Source organism: Amblyraja radiata, chromosome 5 (genome assembly GCF_010909765.2).
Source record: "Amblyraja radiata isolate CabotCenter1 chromosome 5, sAmbRad1.1.pri, whole genome shotgun sequence".
Classification (NCBI taxonomy): domain Eukaryota; kingdom Metazoa; phylum Chordata; class Chondrichthyes; order Rajiformes; family Rajidae; genus Amblyraja; species Amblyraja radiata.
Window position 1 is genome coordinate 81,458,716 of NC_045960.1, and position 23,689 is coordinate 81,482,404.

General features: G+C 45.7%; 1 protein-coding gene across 1 annotated transcript; it reads right to left on the reverse strand.

Moving 5' to 3' along the window:
- Positions 1-6,531: 6,531 nt before the first annotated feature.
- klf11 (Kruppel like factor 11) lies at positions 6,532-22,031 on the reverse strand. Its single transcript, XM_033021606.1, has 4 exons — positions 21,743-22,031; positions 20,056-20,310; positions 18,051-19,032; positions 6,532-7,188 (listed from the first exon to the last, which is right to left on the reverse strand). Exons 1-4 carry the CDS (start codon positions 21,791-21,793, stop codon positions 6,896-6,898), a joined length of 1,581 nt encoding a protein of 526 aa, XP_032877497.1. The 5' UTR covers positions 21,794-22,031; the 3' UTR covers positions 6,532-6,895.
- Between the last annotated feature and the right edge of the window lie 1,658 nt (positions 22,032-23,689).

Below are 23,689 nucleotides of genomic sequence, written 5' to 3' on the forward strand. Positions count from 1 at the left end.
CAAATGTAGGTCCCTTGCAGTCAGAAACAGGTGAGTTGATCATGAGGAACAAGGATATGGCGGACCAATTGAATAACTACTTTGGTTCCGTCTTCACTAAGGAAGACATAAATAATCTGCCGGAAATAGCAGGGGACCGCAGGTCAAAGGAGTTGGAGGAATTGAGTGAAATCCAGGTTAGTCGGGAAGTGGTTGGGTAAATTGAATGGATTAAAGGCCGATAAATCCCCAGGGCCAGATAGGCTGCATCCCAGAGTACTTAAGGAAGTAGTTCCAGAAATAGTGGATGCATTAGTAATAATTTTTCAAAACTCTTTAGATTCTGGAGTAGTTCCTGAGGATTGGCGGGTAGCAAACGTAACCCCACTTTTTAAGAAGGGAGGGAGAGAGAAAACGGGGAATTACAGACCAGTTAGTCTAACATCGGTAGTGGGGAAACTGCTAGAGTCAGTTATTAAAGATGAGATAGCAGCACATTTGCTTAATTAAGCTGCTTAATGTGCCGTGCGAAGAGGATAAAAGTGCATTCACAAACTTTGTCAGAATTTCACCCGAGCTCTTTAATGAGCTGAAGAATAATCTGTTTTTTTTAGACAAATGTTGTTTGGTGTGATGCACCTTCTCTCAATATGTGCAAGAAGTCGTCTTTTTATTTTGTCAAATAGGAATAAAGACTTTGTCTCACATTGACCGTGATGGTTGTCTTATTTTATTATCTACTGAGAGGTGAAACGATTTAATATGGATCTGATTAAGTACTGTCAGTAGTAAACCCGATCAAAAACAACATCAGGACGTCTATTAAACACCAGAGATCCCAGTAAACACCCAGCCGAGACTTATTACAGGTCTAGTGGAAAGACACAAAGCGCTGGAGCAACTCAGCGGGTCAGCCAGCATCGCTAGACAACATGGATAGATGATGTTTCGGGTCGGGACTCTACTTCAGCGCTGAGTTACTCCCGCATATTGTGTCTTTCCAATGCAGATTAGCGTCTGCGATTCTTTTCTCCTGCATTACGGGGTCTATCTCGATTCCCGATAAAGTCTAAAACCCATCCTCCAGAGTTCTCAGCCCAGGGCGCCCATAAACAAGCCCTTAACTCCACACTGGGGACAGAGGCTGAGAGGTGTACAAAACCATGAGACGAACAGGCAGGGAAATAGACAGAGTCCAGGGTAATATATGTCCTTTGCCCACAGAGGGGATTCGAGGACCAGAGGGCATAGGTTCAAGGTGAGGGGGGAAGATCTAATAGGAATCTGAGTGAGGGGTAACATTTTCGCACAAAGGGTGGTGTGTGTATGGAACAAGCTGCCAGAGGAGGTAGTTGAGGCTGGGTCCATCCATACATTTAAGAAACATTTAGACAGGTACATGGATAAGACAGGTTGGGAGGGATATGGACCAGACGCAGGCAGATGGGACTAGTTTTGATGGGACATTTTGGCCGGTATGGGCAAGTTGAGCCGAAGGGCCGGTTTCCACACTAACTCGATAACGCCAGTGAGTATACGATCTAAGATAGTCCGAGGGTCTCGAATGAGGTAGATAGTAGTTCAGGAATGGTCTGTGGTTGGTGTTAGGATGGTTCAGTTACATAAGTGCTCAAATGTAGGCACCGTTTTCGCAGTGGAAGCTCCGAGACTGCAGCGGGCGATTGTCGTGTTGGCTGGGACTCCTGTTATCCATGCAGGATAATGCCTATCCGTCCATGCCTATTTCCTTCGTTCCATAGATGCTGCTGCACCCGCTGAGTTTCTCCCGCTGAGGTTGGGCAGGCGAGGATTATGTTACTTGGAGTGCAGGAGGCTGAAGGGTGATCTAATGGAGGTGTATAACCGAGGGGAAATGCACAGACTTTTACTCAGGGTCAGGGCATCAAAAAGTAGAGAACACGGGTTTAAGGTGAAAGGGCAAGATTTAATAGAAAGCTGAGGAGCAGCTTCTTTACACAGAGGGTAGTAGGCAACGTTGCCTATTTCCTTCGTTCCATAGATGCTGCTGCACCCGCTGAGTTTCTCCAGCATTTGTGTGTGTGGGTGGGAGTAGGGGGGAGGGGTGGGGGGGGATAGAGATAAGGCAGCCTGAAGAAAGGGTCGCCTGTCCATTTCCCTCCAGTAGATGCTGCCTGGCCCGCGGAGTTCCTAAGTCTTAGAAACTGCTTTAGACAAAAAGAGACACAAACTGCTGGAGTAAAATAGCTCAGCAAGTGAGGTACCTGAACACTCAAAAATGAAAAAGAATGAAAATGTGATTATTTCACCTCCCTTCAACTATTTTGTGTTTCAGCATGAGAGGGATTATAACATTAGAAACATTCATCTTGTAGTGATGTGTTAATGAAGAATTGCAGACATCAATCTGATAGTAAAAAATATATTTATTTAACAATGAGGTAAAACAAGCACTGACAATCAAACTGCTCAGTTACTCACCGTTCGCAGGAGTTCCCACGGTACACGCAAGAGTTATTACGGATATCGCACGGATATCGCACTGGCCACTTGTTCATACAATGTTGCAATGCTCAACCACAAGTGTACAAGTCACTCTTGGAGAAATTCAAACTTTCTTGAATTTTCTCCCGAGTGACCAAGTTACACGATTACCTGCCGTTAGCGCCACGGTGATCCACGAATGCCGTACTGTTATCGCACGAGGTTCCCACGATGTTAAACTCTGGTTCACTCTTGCGTCAAGTCGCCCCGTGAAAAGGCCACTTAAGGGGTTGGACAGGCTAGATGCAGAAAGATTGTTCCCGATGTTGGGGAAAGGTTCAAAGGTTTCAAAGGTTTCTTTATTAGTCACATACACCTAAGTGTAGTGAAATTCTTGTTGCCAATGCAGCACATAAAAAAGAATACAAACATAACAATAATTAAGAACTTTAACATAAAAAAACTTCCCCCCACAATGGTTCCCATTATGAAGGAAGGCACAAAGTCCAGTCCCATCCCATGTCCACCCATAGTCGGGCCTATTGAGGCCTCCACAGTCGCCGCTACGGAGGCTCGCTGTTCCAGGCCGTTCTCACCGGGTGATTGTACTCCGGCGTCAGGAGAATCTTCTCAGCGGCGTGGGAACCCTGGAACGGCCGCTTCCCTTACCGGAGACCGCGGCTTCCGAAGCCAACAAGGCCGCGCCGGATGGAGCTCCACTACTAGCGATCTCGTCGCGAGATCCCAGACTCCCGGTGTAAAGTTCAGCGCCGCCGCCGGCCGCTCCACAGTCCCGCAGCTCCGCGATGTTCTACTCGGCGGTCTTCAGCTCACCGGAGCTCCAGCGCGGTGACCCAGGCAAGGCATCGCCCGCTCTGCTCCGCGATAGCGCTCCAGCTGTGCCGCTGCCGAAGCCGAGGTTCTGGGCGGTCCCTTCAGGAAACGCCGCTCTAGGCCCGCTGGTAGGCCGCGAGGACGGGTCGACGGTGCAGCCCGGAGAAAAGCTGCCTCTCCGACCAGGTAGGGACCCTGAAAGGTAGTTTGCCCCTTCCCCCCCCCCCCCCCCCCCCCAAAAAAAAAGGCTAGAACTCCTAAAAACAAAACACTCAACTAAAAATAAGAAAAAAGATGAAAAACAGACAGCTGCAGGCTGGGCAGCCATACCACACAGGACGGCGCCCCCTCTTAGTCCAGGACAAGGGGTCAGCTTAAGGATAAGGGGGAAATCCTTTAAAACCGAAGTGAGAAGAACTTTTTTCACCCAGAGAGTGGTGAATCTCTGGAACTCTCTGCCACAGAGGGTAGTTGAGGCCAGTTCATTGGCTATATTTAAGAGGGAGTTAGATGTGGCCCTTGTGGCTAAGGGGATCAGAGGGTATGGAGAGAAGGCAGGTACAGGATACTGAGTTGGATGAGCAGCCATGATCATATTGAATGGCGGTGCAGGCTCGAAGGGCCGAATGGCCTACTCCTGCACCTAATTTCTATGTTTCTATGTTTCTAGTATTTAAGCCAAATCTTTGTCAAGACCGAGGTGCAAATCCTTACCTCATCTCAAGCAGCCGTTAAGGGATAGAAAGTGAACATCCAACGGTTCTCAATTTGTGTCCCAAACTCACTTAAAAATCCCTTCCTCATAATTGTGATCTCTCTCTCCATCCCCTTCCCAGTTCTCCCACTAGTCTTACTGTCTCCGACTACATTCTATCTTTGTCTCGCCCCCTCCCCGGACATCAGTCTGAAGAAGGGTTTCGACCTGAAACGTCGCCTATTCCTTCTCTCCAGAGATGCTGCCTGTCCCGCTGAGTTACTCCAGCATTTTGTGTCTACCTGTGATTTATCCAATGTACATTTAAAATATCGTAACGCAAAATCATTACAGGTTAAATGGAAAGGAATCTCCAGCAATAGCGTAGTATACGCAGGAAAAGATTCTGTAGTTTTGGTGTTTGTTCCTTTCGGTCCAGTGTGTCAGTGGCTGAGAGGCAATGCAGAAATAACAACAACAACCGCACCTATTTAGATTGAGATTATAACGTAGCAAAGAGGTAGATTTCAAGGAGGAAGGACAGGCAGGAAAATCGGTAGGTTTGGGATTTGCAGCTGAAGACACTGTTGTTAGAGACAAGAGTGATTAAAGTTGGGGATGTTCTGGAGGCCAGAAGTGGAGAAGCACAGATTCAAAAATAGATTACAAAGCTAGAGATCATGGAGGAATAAAAAAAAACCACAGATGCGTCAACTTTACAAATGGCATCAAACAGCAGCAACATTGTAAAATTAATTTTTTGGCATGATGATAACGTTTGTGCTGGCTAACTTTAGTGACTTTTAAAAGGCAAAAACATATATTTGCACAATTATGAACTATACAGGAACCCAGCTGTAATCTCTGCTTTTCAAGCACACAAATACAAAGAGCAATTATGAATCTAGGTCTCTAAATCTTTGGTCTTAGCCTGCTAACACCTACCCTCATCATCACACAATTAAAACAGTTCCTCTAATTTCCATGAAGGATACACAATTATCTTATGACGGAGTTAACCCTGATTAGAATAGAATAGAATAGAATGCCATTTATTGTCACTTAAACAACAAGGTTCAAACAAAATGTTGTTCCTGCAGTCATAACAGCAAAAAAACAAAACACACAATTAACACAATTCCACACAAACATCCATCACAGTGAATCTCCAAACACCTCCTCACTGTGATGGAAGGCAAAAGTCTTATCTCTTCCCTGTTCTCTGTTCTTTATTCTTCTCCCACAGTCAAGCAGTCAAACTGCTGCATCGAGCTGATCGAGGCTCTTGAAGTTGAGCCCCCGGCAGGCGATAGTAGGTCCCGCGGCTGTTTAAGCCGGTCTGGGCGATGTAAGGCCTTGCTCCGGGTCGATTTAAACCCCTCGATTCGGGCGGGCGAAGTTGCCGTTGCGGGAGCTCCGAAAAGCAGTCGCCCACCAGGGACTCACGAGCTCCCGATGTTACCGTCCACAGGGCCTGCAGCTGAAGCCTCCGAAGCACCGAAGTCAGGTCGCAGCCGCGCGCCACCACAGCAAAGTCAGCCAGCTCCTCGATGGTGAGTCCGCAGGCTCTGCGACTGGAGCCCCAGGTAGATTCCGGTTGGAGGCCGCCTGCTCCACGATGTTAGGCCCCAACGACAACGGGGACTTGACAGGGAAAAGGTCGCGTCCCCGTACAGGGAAGAGATTCAAACGTTTCCCCCGCCCCCCCCACATATACACAGCTAAAAAATAAAGTAAAACTTAAAGCAAAGACATACACCTAACAGGACAAAAAGAAAGAAAAGACAGACGGACTGCAGGCGAGCCGCCACATCTTGGGATCTGATGATTTTATAGGTCATAGAGGCAGAATTAGGCCATTCGGCCCATCGTGTACTCTGCCATTCAATCATGGCTGATCTATCTTTCCCTCTCAACCCCATTCTCCTGCCTCCTCACATTTTTCACTGAACCTGTCCCTCTCATTAATAAAGCTGCTGTAAAATAGTTTCCAGCAATTTTTTACTTCAGATTTCCACAGATGCCGCCTGACCTGTTGAGTGTTTCCAGCATTTTCTGTCTTTATTTCAGATTTCCAGCATCTAGTCGTTTTGATTTTCATCACCCAATTTCTATTGTGAACCATTGACTTTATAAAAAGATACAGCCTATCCAGTCACCATCGTGGATGTTTCACACAGCCTCACGCAATGTGCAATATACAGCCTACAGAGGCAATGTAGAAATAACAAGCGCTGCACCTATTTAGACATAGTGTAGTAAACACATTTGTTAAGCTTCACAGAAAGATTATTTCTGCCAGGAGGAAATAAAACTATGCATTTTGCCATCTAATATAATGGGCAGAGTTCCAAGATGTGAATGATATTAAATAAATAAAGTGTTTGCAAAATAGTATGCGATATGTAAAAATTAGTCATTCCAATTCTTAGCCTGTCGGTTGTGAATTGCAGTGGGTTAGAATGTCGAAGGGGGCAGCACAAAATCATTACTTCACAACAATAAGTTTACTGTCGTTCTTGTATGGGGAAAATTGCCAGACGGCAAAAAATTCTCATTGGTCATACATGAAAATTATTTTATTAAATAGAGGAAGTATACAATGTGCATAGCAAATACTATTTACAATACACTTAAAATGTTTAGAATATAATGAGAATTTTCCATGATAGAATTTCCCTGTGCTCCGTGCATTACAAATGAGGGGAAATCCAACCTTATGTGCGCCAGATTTTGATGTTCAACCTGTTTATAAAGATGTCCTTACCACTCGCATACATCGGAAAGATAAAGTTATACTTTGAGAGTGCGGTAAAGCATATGGCGTTCAGAGATACGCGAGCACTCATCAGACGTCAGTCAGCGGCTGCTTCAGTTCCTGTTGATAACTCACTTAGTGCAAATTTTGTCAGCAAGTCATCTCATTCAGGTGGACGTTGTTGGAGGAAGCAGTACGTTTTTCACAGAGATGGCCGAAGGTGCGGAGATAGCTATCTTGTTCAGCTTGTTGACCTCGGCCTGCCAGTTGGGGACTTTCTTTGTGGTCATGTGTCGACGTGCGTGCTTGGTGAGGTGATCGCTGCGCATGAAGCGCCGATCACAGACGGGGCACATGAACTTCTTCTCTCCGGTGTGAGTCCTGCGGTGGCGTGACAGTTCATCTGAGCGAGCAAACTTTTTGTCACATCCTTCCCAGTTGCAGTTAAATGGTTTCTCGCCTGAAAAGATAAAACCTGGCATTAGAATTGTGCTTCATCAATAGTTCTACAAGACGCAGGTGTGGCCACACTTTATATTAATAAAAACAAAAGTAAGTTCATTTACAGGTATATAATGATGGCCATAACACTATTCCAAGAAGATGTCAACCTAAAAAGATATACACAAGTAGCAAAGCTGAACGTTGTTACTTTAATCCAGGGCTGTGGAGTCAGAGTCATCGAGTCGGAGCAACTTTGGTGCTGCTGGAGTCAGAGTTGGTAAAAAAAGTCCCGACTCCGACCTCAACATAAATTTCAGAGACTAAGCAAATCGGAAAAAATCCCTAATTTCCCAAGATAGCAAGTTTGAAATCTAAAGCCCCTTTCTCAACGGCAAAGAAAAGTCCAACCAGATCTGATGTTTTTGAATATTTTACAAGATAGATAGATAGATATAATTTATTGCCACACAACCAGGGTCGGTGGAAATTTGGGTTGTCAGCAGCAGTACAATAATAAAGAACACACAATAAAACTGTAACACAAACATCCACCACAGCATTCATCACTGTGGTGGAAGGCACAAAAATTTGGCCAGTCCTCCTCCATTTCCCCCCCCCGTGTACAGGACCAGAGTCCAGAGTCAGTCCAGGATCGGCTCTTCCTCACCGGAGACCGCGGCTTTAAGATGGTGTAGGCCGCAGGCCGGCGGTCGAGATTTAAAGTCCCCGCCGCAGCCAGAAGCACCGTAGACTGCAGGGCCGGCGGTCGAAGCTCCCCTCCAGGGGTGATGGTAACTCCATGCCGGCCCCGCGGTAGAAGTTGGCCGCGGGCCGGCAGTGATGGCTTCTTCTTCCCCCGGGTCCCCCACGAGGGATCCCGGGCTGTAGACGCCGCACCAGCTGGAGCTCTGCAGAACGCGGCTTCAGGCTGCGACTTCAGGCTGCCGGCTGCTCCGGGCCAGCGAAACGGAGCGCTCCCCTCCAGCGAGGGCTCACCCGCTCCACGCCGAGAGTCCAAGCTGCGCCCGCCGCTGAAGCCCCGGGCGCGTCTCCGGGAAAGGCCGCGTCGATCCTTGATGTTAGGCCACGGGGGAGGCGACCTGGAAAAACTCGCCTCTCCATGGAGGAGGCGACCGAAACGGTTTCCCCCTTACCCCCCCACACCACCCCCCACACAAAACACACCGAGAAACACAAAATACATACTTTAAAACATACTAAAAAATAAAAAAAAGTTGAAAAAACTGACGCGAAGCTGACATGGCTGCACACAGAGGAGCGCCCCCTACTATACAATAACTGCAGACGAAAAATATTTTGTGTGTCAGTGTATGATAGAAGATGATGATGGTGAAAGATTGTGCGAAACAAAACTCAGTTGTTTCTCTGGCTCTGATAAAAATGCTCCAACAAGAGCTTCAAATTTGAAAAGGCATTTGCAGCGATTCCACCCGAAAATTTGAGAAGATGTAAATGAGAAAGATACAAGATCCAATAACAATCTTATAACTACATTAAAGTCAGCAAAAAAAAAACAAATCTCCTGAGGGACAACCCGGACAAGCATCACTTACAAGGTTCAGGGTCAGGTTCAAGTGAGTTTATTGTCATGTGTCCCTGATAGGACAATGAAATTCTTGCTTTGCTTCAGCACACAGAACATAGTAGGCATTTACTACAAAACAGATCAGTGTGTCCATATACCATAATATAAATATATTACTACAGACAATGTAACTGTAACAATGACCACAGAAATGTTTAGGAAACACTTTATTGAACTTGTAAGAAATGGTGTAGCCTAAACTTTATTTTCACCATCAGCCTTTCTAGGCCTAAATGGAGAAATTAGGCCTAGAAACTCTCTGGCAAGGGAGAGTATCACAAAACTTATACTTGAAGAAGCCAAGAATGAAAAGAAAGCTTCGAAAAACTCTGAAGGGGATGATTCATGTTCATTAAAATGGATGCCACCACTCGTCACAGAGTTAATTATGTTGCCATCAATGCTAGATTTGTTGATGAAAACGATAAAATAATAATTCGGACATTCGGAGTAAAGGACATCAAGGCACATCATGAGAGCATTTATCTCCCGAACTAAGTGGAAGAAATTTTGAAAGATTTTGAAATTAAGAAAGACCAGATTCTATGCATCGTCACTGATAATGCTTCAAATATGCTAAGCACAATAGAAAAGATTAATAAAGTTGAAGAAGAAAAAGTCACTACTGAAAGGGAGATCTCTGGTGCTGATTCTGAAACTGAACAGAACAGAGTGATGAAACTTTAGATGATATTGTTGAGGAGGCATCTCTGCTCTGCCTAATCCAAGATATGCGCTGTGCTGTACATACATTGCAACTAGCAATAAGAGATGGATTGAAAGAACGCCATGCAGCTACTCTGATAGGTAAGGGAAGGCAAGTAGCCACAGCAACCAGGAGCTCTAAAATTGATGCTATCCTCCAGAGACATGCAGGAAAGGGAGTTATTTTGGACCAAGCAACTCGCTGGGGCAGCACATATATGATGGTTAAGATTTGCTTGCCCTAAAATCCTTTCTAGAAGACTTGATAATCCCAGTGTCTTACTGACTAAAAGTCAATGGAGGTTGGTATCACAATTAGAAGCTCTGCTTGCTCACCCTTATGCAGTCACCAAAAAGCTGCAAGCAGAGGATTTATCTCCTGGTACATTCCTATGGGAGTGGAAAATTTTAATATTTCACCTATCCAAAACTGGAGGATTAATTGCTGAAGGAATTGTATCGTCAATGAAGAAAAGAGAGGGTCTGCTACTTGAAAATCATATCTTGTTAGCTGCTGTCTACGTAGAGCTAATAGGACTTGATGTTTCAATCCCTGTAGTAAGACGGCACACTTGCTATTTGCAGTGGGATAGGAGTGGTGAAAGGTAGGGTAGGTACGTCATCGGGGTCATCAGGTGGGCAGCCTCCTTCTTTGACGTTTCATTGATAAGCCCACAACATCTCCAGAGAGCTCAACGGTGATACCTGGCGTCCCAGTTACACCCCCTCAGTTCCATACCCTCCTGTCTTCATCTTGCAGCCCAATTGTTCTCTCTCCTTTTGATCCAAATCCAATTGCTGCTTTTTTCTGCAGAATTTGTTAATGACTTGATTGCTTGTTGGAGGGAGCGACCCCTCACCCCCATTTTCTTTAATAGACTGGTCATAGATGTAGCAACAAATCCCCTGCATCCCACTTCGACAGGGAAAATCTTGGTCTTCCGGGCATTCTGGGAAGCTTCAGTTGCCAGTTCAGAATACTTGGTCTTTTTCCTCTCATAAGCTTCTTCAACGCCATCTTCCCATGGAACTGTCAATTCCACAACATATGCCAACTTGGCTGTTGTGGACCACAGGACCATGTCTGGCCTGAGTGTTGTAGCCACAATGTCTGGGGGAAACACAAGCTTTTTTTCCCACTTCCATTTTCCAATCACAAGCAGGCTGCAGAATTCTTGCATCCATTGATGTTATCTGGTGCTCTGGAGGTTGGCCTGCTGGTACAAATGTTGTGAAGTAGATATTTCCTGCCGATGTGGGTGGGGAAACATTTGTGATCATTCGCCTCTGTTCCAGGATTGATGCCAGCTGTCTGAGAACTTGGTTATGCCGCCAAGTGTAACACCCTTGGCTGAGGCTCATAGTGCATCCTGTTAAAATGTGCCTTAGTGATGCAGGTGCTTGGCAAAGGGAGCAAGCAGGGTCTTCTCCGAACCACTGCTTCAGGTTCTGGGGTGATGGTAGAACATCATAAGTGGCTCTGATGACAAAACTTAGCTGAGATCCTTCCATTTGCCAGATATCACGCCAGCTGAGTTTCTTCTTTTCCAGGCTCTCCCAGTTGGTCCATTGGCCCTGCTTGGCCATTGAGACGGCCTAGGCGTGTCGCTCTGCCTCCTCCCGTCTTCTCACCTCCTCCACCACGAGCCATCTCTTCTGCACTGATGTTGCCTTGTGTCATTGAGGAGCTTTTGGGACGAGCCCGAGCCCGCCTCTCCCATGTTGGACTTGGCCAACCACATCCCGGAAATGAAGAGCAGACTTAGCACTCTGAACGGCTTCAGATGGTGTCCACTTCCTCCCCGTTGCCACACGGGGGGCACTGTTCGAATAACAGTATCTTTAGATTAATTGAGGGTCATGACCAACCTTGCTTTAGTGCATTTGAACTCTTCCACAAGACCTGCAATGGGTAATTCTAATTTGCCACTCCCGTACAGTCCGATAGCACTTAAGCATCGTGGAAGTCGAAGCCACTGTTTCATACGTGTGCTGATCATTCTTTCCAGCTTGATAGGTATTTGATGGTAACATGATGGTATTTTTTTGTAGTTGATCAAACTGCTCGGTATCCTTGAGCTTTGCATCATACCATCGGCCCTAACTCTTCACTGGCATTTCTGAAGCATATTCGTATTCCGTCAATGTGAAATCTTTGATCCTTGACTTGACCTTTGACACTGGAGATGCTTCTGCACTTGCTGGGTTTAATCTTCATCCTTGCCCATGTGATGTTTTGATGAAGTTTTTCCAGCTGGTATGTTCAAGGCATCCTGAGAAGCCTGCTATGCCAGACTTTTGGATTGAGGTGTCAATGAAATGGTTTTGTTTCAGATACTTTGTAAGTCTTTTCACCACCACACTGAAAAAGATCTTGCCTTCTATGTTAAGGTTTATTTGCCGAAACTGTTTAATAGTGGACAATTTTTCTTCTTTTGGGATCAGTACACCCCCCCCCCGCTCTTCGCCAGACTTTGGGGACGACTTGCTTTTCCCACGCAACCCTCATGTTCGTCCAGAGGAATTTCAGAATATCCGGGGCATTTTTGTAGATACAATACGGAACATCATTAGGGCCTGGTGCAGAGGCCGTTCTTGCCTTCCTCACGACTTCTTTTACCTCACTCAGCTTGGGAGGGGCTGATGTCAAATTGATGTTGTGGGGGTGAGATTGGTGGGATGTCAGCGGGGACTAAAATCAGTTCATCTTTAAACTCACCAGTGTGGATGGTTCTGATGTGTCCCACAACCTCCTTTTTTGATGCTTTCAGGGATCTGCTTTTCTCTTTTGTGAAAATGACAATGAACCGAATGTATGTTTTAATGTTTTTTGGTATGTTTTATGTGGGGGGTGGGGTCGAGAGAAACTTTTTTCAGCCACTCAACGGAGATGCGATTTTTTCCCGTGTTGCATCTCCGTCCCCCCTTGTGGCCTACAACGTGTAGTGGTACGGCCTTTCCTGGGGACCGGCCCGGAGCTTCAAGCCGCGGACTTACCATCGCGGAGCGGGTGATCCTTTGCCGAAGATCGCCAGGGAAAGCGCTCCGACCACGGGGCCTGTGGACTTTAACACCGTGAAGCCACGATCTCTGGTAAGAAGAGGCCGACTCAGGAGCTCCACGCTGTGTTCCAATCTGTCCCGACGCTGGTGTTTCCATCATCCCGACGCGAGGGTTTGAACATCGGACTGTCGGCAGCGGTACTGCGGAGGGTTCAAAGGCCTCGACCATGGGCGAACAAAGGAGGAAAATGACTGATCTTTATTGCCTTCCATCACAGTGAGGAATGTTGACTCCACTGTGGTGGATGTTTACGTTACATTTTATTTTATGTGGGTGTATATATCGGTGCTTTTCACTTAGTATGGCAATTCAAATTTCACTGTCCCTTAATTGGTTAAGTGACAATAAACACGAACTTGAACGACATTTTTTCCTTTCCTTTTAGCATAATGAATTGTTAATAGCCTGATGATTCACGTAGTTCTTATGAAATGCCATCTTGTGTAATGTCATCATAGCAGATTTAGAATTAGTATACCCAGGGGTCGGGGTCGGAGTCAGAGTCGGGTGTTTTGGGTATCGACTCCACAGCCCTGCTTTAATCTAAGAAGCACTCAAGCTCCTGGGTGATCAAAACGTAAGTGTTATAGGAAAGATGTTATTAAGCTGGAAAAGGTGCAGAGAAGATACACAAGGATGTTGCCAAGACTCGAGAACCTGAGATCTGAGGGAGAGGTTGGGCAGGCTAGGACTTTCTTCCTTGTGCGCAGGAGACAGAGGGTGGGCTTGTAGATGTGTATAAACACACGAGGGAAATAGATAGAGTTAATGCACAAAGATATTTTCTCCCAGAGTTGACGAATCAAGAACTAGAAGGCTTAGGTTTAAGGCGAGAGGGGAAAGATAGGAAGCTGAGGGACAAATTTTACATACAGAGGGTGATGGGTATGTGGAACGAGCTGCCAGAGGAAGTAGTTGAGACAGGTACAATAACATGCAAAAGATATTTGAACAGGTAGATGGACAGGAAATGTTTAAAGGGATAGGGGCCAAATGCAACTCAGATGGGCATCTTGGTTGCCATGGACAAGTTTGGCAGGAGGACCTGCTTCCTATTTGACAACATGACTAACGGTTGTTATAATCGGTAAGAGCACAGCATGATTTGGATTAAGGGGCTTAATTTTGTTTGCTGAAATATACTGAAAATTGATTTGTCCCCAATGTCACCGATTACAACTTGTAAAAAGAACGACCACAGTGCTTCCGTGCAGTAACACCTGGCCAGAATTCAACTGGGGCTAATAGTAGATAAATAGATAAATGGAGTTTAGAAGGATGAAGGGCAATCTTATAGAAACATATAAAATTATAAAAGGGCTGGACAAGCTAGATGCAGGAAAAATGTTCCCAATGTGGGGCCAGGCCACAGTCTTTGAATAAAGGGGAGGTCATTTAAGACTGAGGTGAGAAAAAACGTTTTCACCCAGAGAGTTGTGAATTTATGGAATTCCCTGCCACAGAGGGCAGTGGAGGCCAAGTCACTGGATGTATTTAAGAGAGTTAGATAGAGCTCTAGGGGCTAGTGGAGTCAAGGGATATGGGGAGAAAGCAGGCATGGGTTATTGATAGGGGACGATCAGCCATGATCACAATGAATGGCGGTGCTGGCTTGAAGGGCCGAATGGCCTCCTCCTGCACCTATTTTCTATGTTTTTATGTAACACGTGCCATTTCAATGCAGGCTCCAAGAATTTCAATCTCCAAGAAGAGAGTATCAATTCAATTCCCCATGACATTTAATGGCAACAGCATTGTTAAATACCTTGCCATCAACATCCTGAATATCATCACTGGCCAATGATCAACAGGAGCAGCCACATTACACGGTACCGCTTCAGGAACAGGTCCAGAGGTCCTGCGATAAATGATTCATCATCCGATTTAAAAAGTCTTTTCGCCCTCAACAAGGTACATATCAGGTCAGTAATTACATGCTCTCCTCGTGCCTGGATAAATGTAGCTTCATTGAGACCTGACACCAATGAAGTCAACCGCACTCCCCCTCCCCTTTCTCTCCCACAGCCTTCTTTCTTCCCCCCCCCCCTCTCCACCCCTGTGACCCACCTGGACTTGCAACCATTTCTCCCCTCCCTACATTCCTTCCTCCGGCTTCACAATTCACAACTCTTTCATCTCAGGCCTGTTTTCAAACCATCTGCTTATCAAACTCCTCCCCTCCCCATGTTCACCTATTACCTGCCACGCTTAGTCCTGCCCCTCCTCTCTTCTCGTGTTCTTTATCCCACCCCCTTATAATCAGTCTAAAGGTCCCAAACCAAAACGTCACCTGTCCATGTTTTCCAGAGATGCTGCCAGCCTTACTCCAGCACTTTGTCTTTTGTAAACCAGCATCCGCAATTCCTGGTTTCTACCAAAGAAGTTACACAATGAATGCAGCCTCAGAATTAAGGGGCGCTCTTTTAGAAAGGAGGTGAGGAGGAACTTCTTTAATCAGAGGGTAATCTGTGCAACTCATTGCCACAGAGGGCTGTGGAGGCCAAGTCAGTGGATATTTTTAAGGCAGAGATAGACAAATTCTTGATTAGAATGGGTGTCAAGGGTTATGGGGAGAAGGCAGGAAACATGGGATTAGATCAGCTACAATTGAATGGCATAGATCTGATGGGCCAAATGGCCTAATTCTACTCCTATAACTTATGATTAGCAATGCAATTTTAAACATTTATTTCCTCTACCCCTGCTACTGAGTCATGGAGCTGCACAGATATGGAAACAGGCTATTCAGCCCAACCTTCCATGCAGACCAAGTTTGCATTCTGGACTAGTCCCATTTGCTTGTATTTGTCCAGATGAAAGTTGTAATTGTATTCACTCTTATAGCCCCTCTGGAGGCTTCTGAATGAAAGAGTGGCAATGTTTAATAGCCACATGCAGCAAAGCACCAACTCTTCATCAAACCTGTGTGTTCTCTAGTCTCTAGGACAACCGCAGCAGATGCATGGGAATAGCACAACATCCAGGACATAACACTGACCTGGACATATATTGCCCTTTGACCCATGTAGCTGGGTTAACACCCTGGGACTGTGAGAGCACTTTCACCACCCCCTCTACAACAGAAATCAGGAACTGTCAATATAAAAGGTTCAAAGGTTCAAAGGGTATTTTATTGTCACGTGTACCAATTAAGGTACAATGAAACTTGATTTACCATGCAGCCATACTAAAGAAAGCAACAAGACACACAACTACATAAAAGTTAACATAAACATCCACCACAGCGGATTCCCCACATTCCTCACTGTGATGGAAGGTAATAAGGTCTAATCTTCTTTCCTCTTTAGTCACCTGCGGACGGGGCAGTCGAACCATTCGCAGTCGGGGTGATCGAAGCTCCCACACCCGGCGATCGAAACCGCCACGTGGGGGCGATCGAAGATCCCGCGATCAGGCGGTCGAAGATCCCGCGATCAAAGCTCCTGCGGCTTGGAGCTCCCGAAGTCGGTCCCTATCCAAGGGACCGTGAGCTCCATGATGGTAAAGTCCGCAGGCTCCCGCAGTTGGAGCTCAGAGGTCGATCCCCGTCAGGGACCGCCAGCTCCACAATGTTAAGTCCTGCAGCCTCCTGCGGTTGGAGCTCCCAAAGTCGACCCCCAGCAAGAGGCCATTAGCTCCTCGATGTTAGGCGGCAGTGAGGACGGAGATACGATAAGGAAAAAAAAAGCATCTCCATCGAGGTAAGAGATTTAAAATTGTTTCCCTCAACCCCCCCCCCCCCCCATAAAACAAAGCTAAAGAACACTAAAACATACATTTAACACATACTAAAAAAACAACAAAGGAAGATAAGGACAAGACAGACTGTTAGCAAGGCAACCACTGCGGCGCCACCCAGTGGTCATATTTTGACCATGTCAACAAAGTCTACTTCCTACATGAATAAAACAATTACATAGCTGATTAATGACAGTCCTTCATGACCCACTTTGCCTTGCAAAATATAATAGAGAAACATGATATATTACGAGGGAAATGTAAAAGTAAAGGGCCTGTCCCACTTAGGCGATTTTTTAGACGACTACAGGTGACTAGTCCGGGGTGTCATCTGTATGGTCGTGAGTAGTCTCCTCAGTCGCCCAAAGAGTCGTAGTGTCTTTCTGGTCGCCGCTGGATTTTCAAAATGTTCAAAAATGTTGGCGACAGTCGGCGAGTGGGTTTGACGCCAATGAGCGTAGCTTGACTTCTCCCGACGTAGGTGCCGTTGTAGGCTGTCGCCTGGCGACGTAGGTTGTCGCCAGTACTGACTTTGGCGAATTCCATTGGCGACTACCTATGTCAAGGGTCAGCAACCTATGGCCCATGGCCCGGATCCAGCCCGTAACCCGAAATCATCCGGCCCGCAGGCGTATTTATTTTTCCAATTCGTTTTCACGACCTGGGAACTGCAGCCAGTCCCAGGGCACGCAGGCGACCTGGATGCTACATCTGGATGCTGGATCCTGGGGCAGGCGAGCCGACCTGCAACTGCAGCCAGTCCCGGGAACGCGAGCTGATCTGGGAACTGCAGAAAACGAATTGAAAAACACGTGAAAACTAATGCGAAAAACAACACCAAGTGTTACACTATGGCGATAGATGTGGCCCGCCATCTGCTCACAGACATGGGTCCTGGCCCCTATGCAGAACAAGGTTGCTGACCCCTGACCTACGTCAACCGGCGTCAAGAGAAGTCAAGTAGTGACAGGCATTGTTTTCAGTTGTCGCCGACAGGGTCATAGCTTGTTGCGGTTGGACGTAGGTTGACTTCAGTTGTCATAGTTTGTCGCCTGTGTGGTCGTAGGTTGTCGAAGGTGCGGTCGTCCTAAGTCGCAACGATTGGGGAGCCGGTTATCGGTAGCTTGACGTCAACTAGGTGATAGGTTGTTGTAGCTTGTCATAGACATTGTCGTAGGGGGGGTCCAGTCGCCAGTTTTTCGGAGACCTGCTACGACTATGACAGTAGCCGGCAGTTGCCTAAAAAAAGCCTAAGTGGGACATGCCTTTAACTTCCAACATTTCTGGGGAAAATATGAAAAGCTGTTTTGCTGTGTACCATTTATACAGACCCTTTTTTACCTGTGCAAAAATGAGAATGAAGGAAAAAAATGCAAAGATGGTGAATATAGCATTCTTCCAGTTAGGATGTTTTGACTTTGTTTGATATATGTCAGAAGATGTAGATAGTTTGTAATTACTAGAACCATTGGGAAAAGTATTTGACTCGTGTTTTCGTTTTCTTCTGCACATTGAATCGATTTCGGCAATTTTGCTAGACTTTAATTATACAGATAAACATACAAGAACAACATTAGATGAAATTGGTCTAAATCTACTTTAGAAACCTATGAATCCAATTTTAGCATCGCTTATGTAAAATAATAATAAAGTGTAATAATTTTTTAGATTAAAATTCGTATGGATAAAAACTTCACAACTCAGATCACATATTCCAGGGAATGGCATCAAATGACACAAAATATGTTTTAAACTTAAAAGTCTACCTGTGTGAGTTCGGAGATGTGCTTTTAAGTGTGAACTCTTGAAGTAGGTCTTCCGGCATCCAGTAAAATTGCATATGTAGTTACGCCGCCGAGAGAAATCCATCTGCGGTGCACAGTTTTGGCCGGACGAGACAAAGACTGGGGCGGGAGCCAGGGGCAGCAGCTTGGTGTTCCCGACTGTCATTATGGCCTGCTGAACAGGAGATGGTGATGTTAGAGTGGGCTGCGGCAGCACAAACATCACAGTCCCCTGTGACACTGACGTTCCCACCAGAAGCCGTTGAGAAACTGGAGCAGTGTGGGAAAACATTGGGTTTGCACAGTTGCTTGGTGTTTGGATCAAGGCTGAAATTATGCTACTTCCTCCTCCTCCTCCCCCTGTTCCGTCTCTTCCTCCCCCCTTCATGGGCAACATCTGACAGATAACAGGAGTGTTCACCACAGGGGGCAAAGACCTGGCTGGGTTTTGTTGTTCAGTTTCAATTTTGTTTGTTGTACAAGACGGTGTGAGGGGGAAGATTGCTGGCCGCAGCTCCTTGCAAGCTAACTTGAAGTTCTGCTGCAAACAGTTTCTGCTCTCAACGCCTGAGGCCGAACGTATCTCCTTAGTGTGCCTGCACTGAATTGCTGCTCTTCCTTTGGCCTTCGTCCCAAGGCTTTGGAGGCTCGAGCGGGGTCTCTCGGTCAGCGGCGGCGAAGGAACGTGACCGCACGGCGAATTGTCGGCTGTGTGCCGGATGACGCTGGTGGCCACTGACCGGCAATGAGGTGCAGCCGCCGCCGCCCCTGTCCATTCAACCACCGGAGGTCCCCGACAGGAAAACTCGTGAATGTTCACCAAAGACGGCTTCACGGCCATGGCATTGACTGCATGGACTCCACCGTTTGCAGTGACAGTCGTGAGCTTTGTGTAGGTCATTTGTGGCACTGGTGGAGCATTGGCTGATTCAACAACACCAGGACTATGCGGTGGTGTCATACACTGTAAAGACACAGGAAACGTGACACTTAGTTTGATGCCAAGTTAAGTTCAACAACCCTTCTATAATAAGAGGTACAGCAATCTGTTCTTATTTTTTCATTACATCTGATCCTAAATAGAATCCATCAACAGCTGCAACTATAGTTACATACCAGTTTTTAAATGTAAATCACTGCCAAGTCTATCATGTTTGGATTTGACTTCCCGATTACAAATACCGAAATTACATCCTACGAGAGAGCAGTCCTGAACTACTATCTAACTCATTGGAGACCCTCGGACTAGCTTTGATCTGACTTTACTGACTTTATCTTGCACTGAACATTACATGGAAACATAGAAAATAGGTGCAGGAGGAGGCCATTCGGCCCTTCGAGCCAGCACCGCCATTCATTGTGATCAGGGCTGATCGTCCCCAATCAATAACCCGTGCCTGCCTTCTCCCCATATCCCTTGATTGCACTAGCCCCTAGAGCTCTATCTAAGTCTCTCTTAAATCCATCCTGTGATTTGGTCTCCACTGCCCTCTGTGGCAGGGAATTCCACAAGTTCACAACTCTCTGGGTGAAAAAGTTTTTTCTCACCTCAGTCTTAAATGGCCTCCCCTTTATTCTAAGGCTGTGGTGCCTGGTTCTGGACTCGCCCAACATTGGGAACATTTTTTCCTGTATCTAGCATGTCCAGTCCTTTTATAATTGTATATGTTTCTATAAGATTTCCCCTCATCCTTCTAAACACCAGTGAATACAAGCCTAGTCTTTTCAATCTTTCCTCATATGACAGTCCCGCCATCCCAAGGATCAATCTCGTGAACCTATGCTGCACTGCCTCAATCACAAGGATGTCCTTCCTCCTATTATTTTCTTATGTATCTGTACATTGCGAGTGGCCCGATTGTCATCATGCACTGTCTTTCCGCTGACTGGTTAGTAAGCAACAAAAGCTTTTCACTGTACCTCGGTACATATTACAATAAACTAAACTAAAAAAAATACGCATCATTGAGAACAATCCTATACTTACGAGGAATGAAAAAGAATGGTAGTCCCTCTGCAGCATTGGAACAGATTCACAGTGCACAGAATCTGTGTCTGAAGCGGGTGTAAGTGGTCGAATTTTCACGAGATCCCCTTTTTGTGACCGTTGTCCCCAGGAACTCATACAAACAAGAGCCTCCACAGCTTCAATATCATTCTGCTCCAGTGGACTGCCAGAGGATTTTTCACTGTCATGACGTTTCCTTTCTAATATTGACTCATAAATGCCAATGATTTCAACCTGGTGGCAAAAAGCATCTCAATTTTAAAATTAAAATCCATTGTACAATTAAGGCAATCATTGTTTCCTTTATACATCGTTTTATGTTATTCAATTTCTAATTACATGCAAGTTAAAAAGTGTTCAAGAGGTACAAATTCGATTTTTCCTCAATTTGTCAGAACAGTGATAAACTACTTCACCAATTTAGATGTAAACACCATTTGTGCATTATCAGTATATTCTCAAATTGAAATGCATGAGAATTTCATACATACCATCACACAAAATCACCTAAAATGAAACAAAAGCAACAAAATCGTAGAATCGCTCAGCAAGTCAAGCAGCTTTTTCCAGTTCTGGTTCTAGGGTCTTTGGCCTGCAATATGAACCATGTTTCTCTCCCCAACAATGACTTGGCTGCAAAGCACTTCCAACATTTTCGGTTTTTGTTTCACATTTCCAGCATCTGCAGTTGTTTACTCAACTGAGAACCTGAAATTGCAGATAGACACAAAAAGTTGGAGTAACTCAGTGGGTCAGGCAGCATCTCATTTGCCTGAGAGATGCTGCCTAACTCGCTGAATTACGCCAGCATTTTTTGTCTAACTTCGGTTTAAACCTAGGATTTTTGGTTTAAACCAGCATCTGCATTTCCTTCCAACACATGCTTACAATTACTTTATTTTACACTAGTGGATATTTCCAATTAACAACTAATTGTCATATATCATATGCATTTGGTGCTGCCAATGTGGGAAGTTGGTAAAATGCATTAAAGAGATATTGTGCTTTCGAAAGACGCGATGACCCCAAACGCCTCCAGCTCCAATTATAGAAGCATGCTTACGTCACGAAGTAACAGCATGTGAAGTCTGCATGTCTACAGAACTGTTACCAGGAAGTCCCCTCCTACAACATCTCTTTGTCCAAGAGTACAAACTCGAAAGATTGACACAGCAGTTTGATATAAAATTCAACATTGTACGCATTGCTCTAAGACAATACCATTACAACTTCGCCATTTGACGGTCTGAAAGTATTTTATCTGTCAAACCGTCCCACCTTGCTACAAACATCCGAGTTCGTTTCAATGAATCATTAATCGCCAAAATATCCAAATCGGCTTAAAATATCTTATTTTCGAGAATTAAATAGCTTTATCACCTTATTTAGAAAGCACTGATTGCAATTTACGGCTCTGGCGTTACATCTAGTACTATGCTGCTCTATGTACCCTAATACCCCAAAAGAGCGGTCCTTTACTTTACCTTTACCATTGTTGCATTCAAAGCTTTTCATACATTTGCCGTAGCGATCTAACATCTTTCTTAAAATGCAGTCTGAAGAGCAATACAAATATTAGGTAAAATGTACAATATTCTTATTGTCATCCACCAGCATTTTAAATGTTATTGTCCTTTTAGAATTACTACAGCTTTAATATACTTACGTTACGTGATTCTTCCATTTCTTCAACTTGACAGGGAGAATTACACCGCATTTTTATTATTTTAAATTAATGAAACGTTTAAAAATGAAAACAAAATAACATTGGGGGAGGAGGGAGGTTATAGGCAAGAAGGGAGAGCCCTCGCAAATGGTAGCAATAAGAATAACAAGTTCTCTCGGGGTTGGACATAAGGATCCAGTTGCAACATGCACAGAACCACACACATTACATTGCAGCTGGCGGCCGGGCAGCGCTGGGCATCGCCGCTCCGCCAGTGGGAGACAAAGGTGTAGCAAACACCGGCCAATCGCGGGGCAGTGAGCGCGTGATCAGAGGCTGATCGCTGGCGTGGGCCCCTCCGTCACCGGCGTGATTGGCGGCAAGGCGGCGGCCGAGGCCCCGCCCTCCCCCCCTCGCCCTGCGCTCAGCCAGGTCCGCCAGCTCCACCCCCGCTGCTGCCCCTCCCTCGCCCTGCGCTCAGCCAGGTCCGCCCACAGACGCAGGTCTCCTCTGTCAGCGAGAACCGCCTGAACTCCGCGCTGGAAACTGGGGGAAAGGTCGTGGTGCGTCGGCTCGCCTGCAACTATCACGCCCGCCGCAGTGTCAACAAGAGAGCCGAGGGGAGGGCGTGGGATGGGAGGTACCCACCATATGGAAGCTGTTTTCTCTTTTAAAGGATGAAGTCAGCAACTTTGTTTATGCAAGACTGTGATTAATTCTTTTTTTCCCTCGCAGCCACTTAAAGGCGCCAATCTGTAGCAATTCTAAGGAACAATAAATATATATTTTTCTATTCCGCTGACATTTCCGTCTTTTTTTCAAATTTTCGCCGAATTTATTATATCCCTTTGGCAAACTAGTATGTCCCTTCTGCGCCTGCTTCCAAAAATGCTGTAAATTTCAAGTGATGCTTGTGCAGTGTAAATTTCAAGTTCCCGTGCAGTTGAAGACTGAAACATAGAAATTAGGTGCAGGAGTAGGCCATTCGGCCCTTCGAGCCTGCACCGCCATTCAATATGATCATGAAGAAGGGTTTCGACCCGAAACGTTGCCTATTTCCTTCGCTCCATAGATGCTGCCTCGCACGCTGAGTTTCTCCTGCATTTTTGTCTACCCCCGTGCAGTTAAACCTTGGTATGCCTTATGCTCTGGATGAAAGTAACAACCAGTATCCCCCTCTCTTTCTTCATTCCTCCCCCATATCCCTCCCTCTGACTTTACACCCCTCCCCCCCCCCAACTCTTCTCTCCTCATCTAACACTATTTTATCTCCTTTTCGCCACCAGCCTTTGTCATTTTCTCCACCCATCTGACAATCACCTTCTCATCTGTATAAATTTGTCAGGTTTTGCTCCTCCCCACTATCTTCCAGCTTTCTTCCCACTACCGCATCAGTCCGAAGAAGCGTCCTAACCCAAAACGTTGGCGGCCCATTTCTTCCACATATGCGGTCTGATCTGCTGAGTTACTCCAGTACTTTGTGTTTTTCTCAAGTCAAGTACAAGTGAGTCTGAGAAGGGTCCCATCGATACTTTTCCTCTGGAGATGCTGCCTGACTTGCTGAGTTACTCCAGCCCTTTGAGTCTATTTTATGTACGGTGCGGTCCAGGTACAATGAGTTTTAATTGCCACAACAGCACAGGCACATACTCAGACAAACACAATAAAAGCATAAATGATGCACGAACTACATATACATTTTGCAAAATAGACTGCAAAAAAAGTCATGTGCAAAACACAATTAGAATGAATTTGAATAGGAATTAGTATTTTGCGCATGTGCAAAACACATTTAGAAAGTGGGAAGAAAACCGAAAGATGAAGTGAGGTGAGGGTGGGGCAAAACCTGACAAGTTGACACAGGTGAGATTGGTGATAGATGGGTGGAGTGGCAAACATGAGTGTTCTGATGTCTGGTTCAAGAACCTGATAATTGTAGGAAAGTAG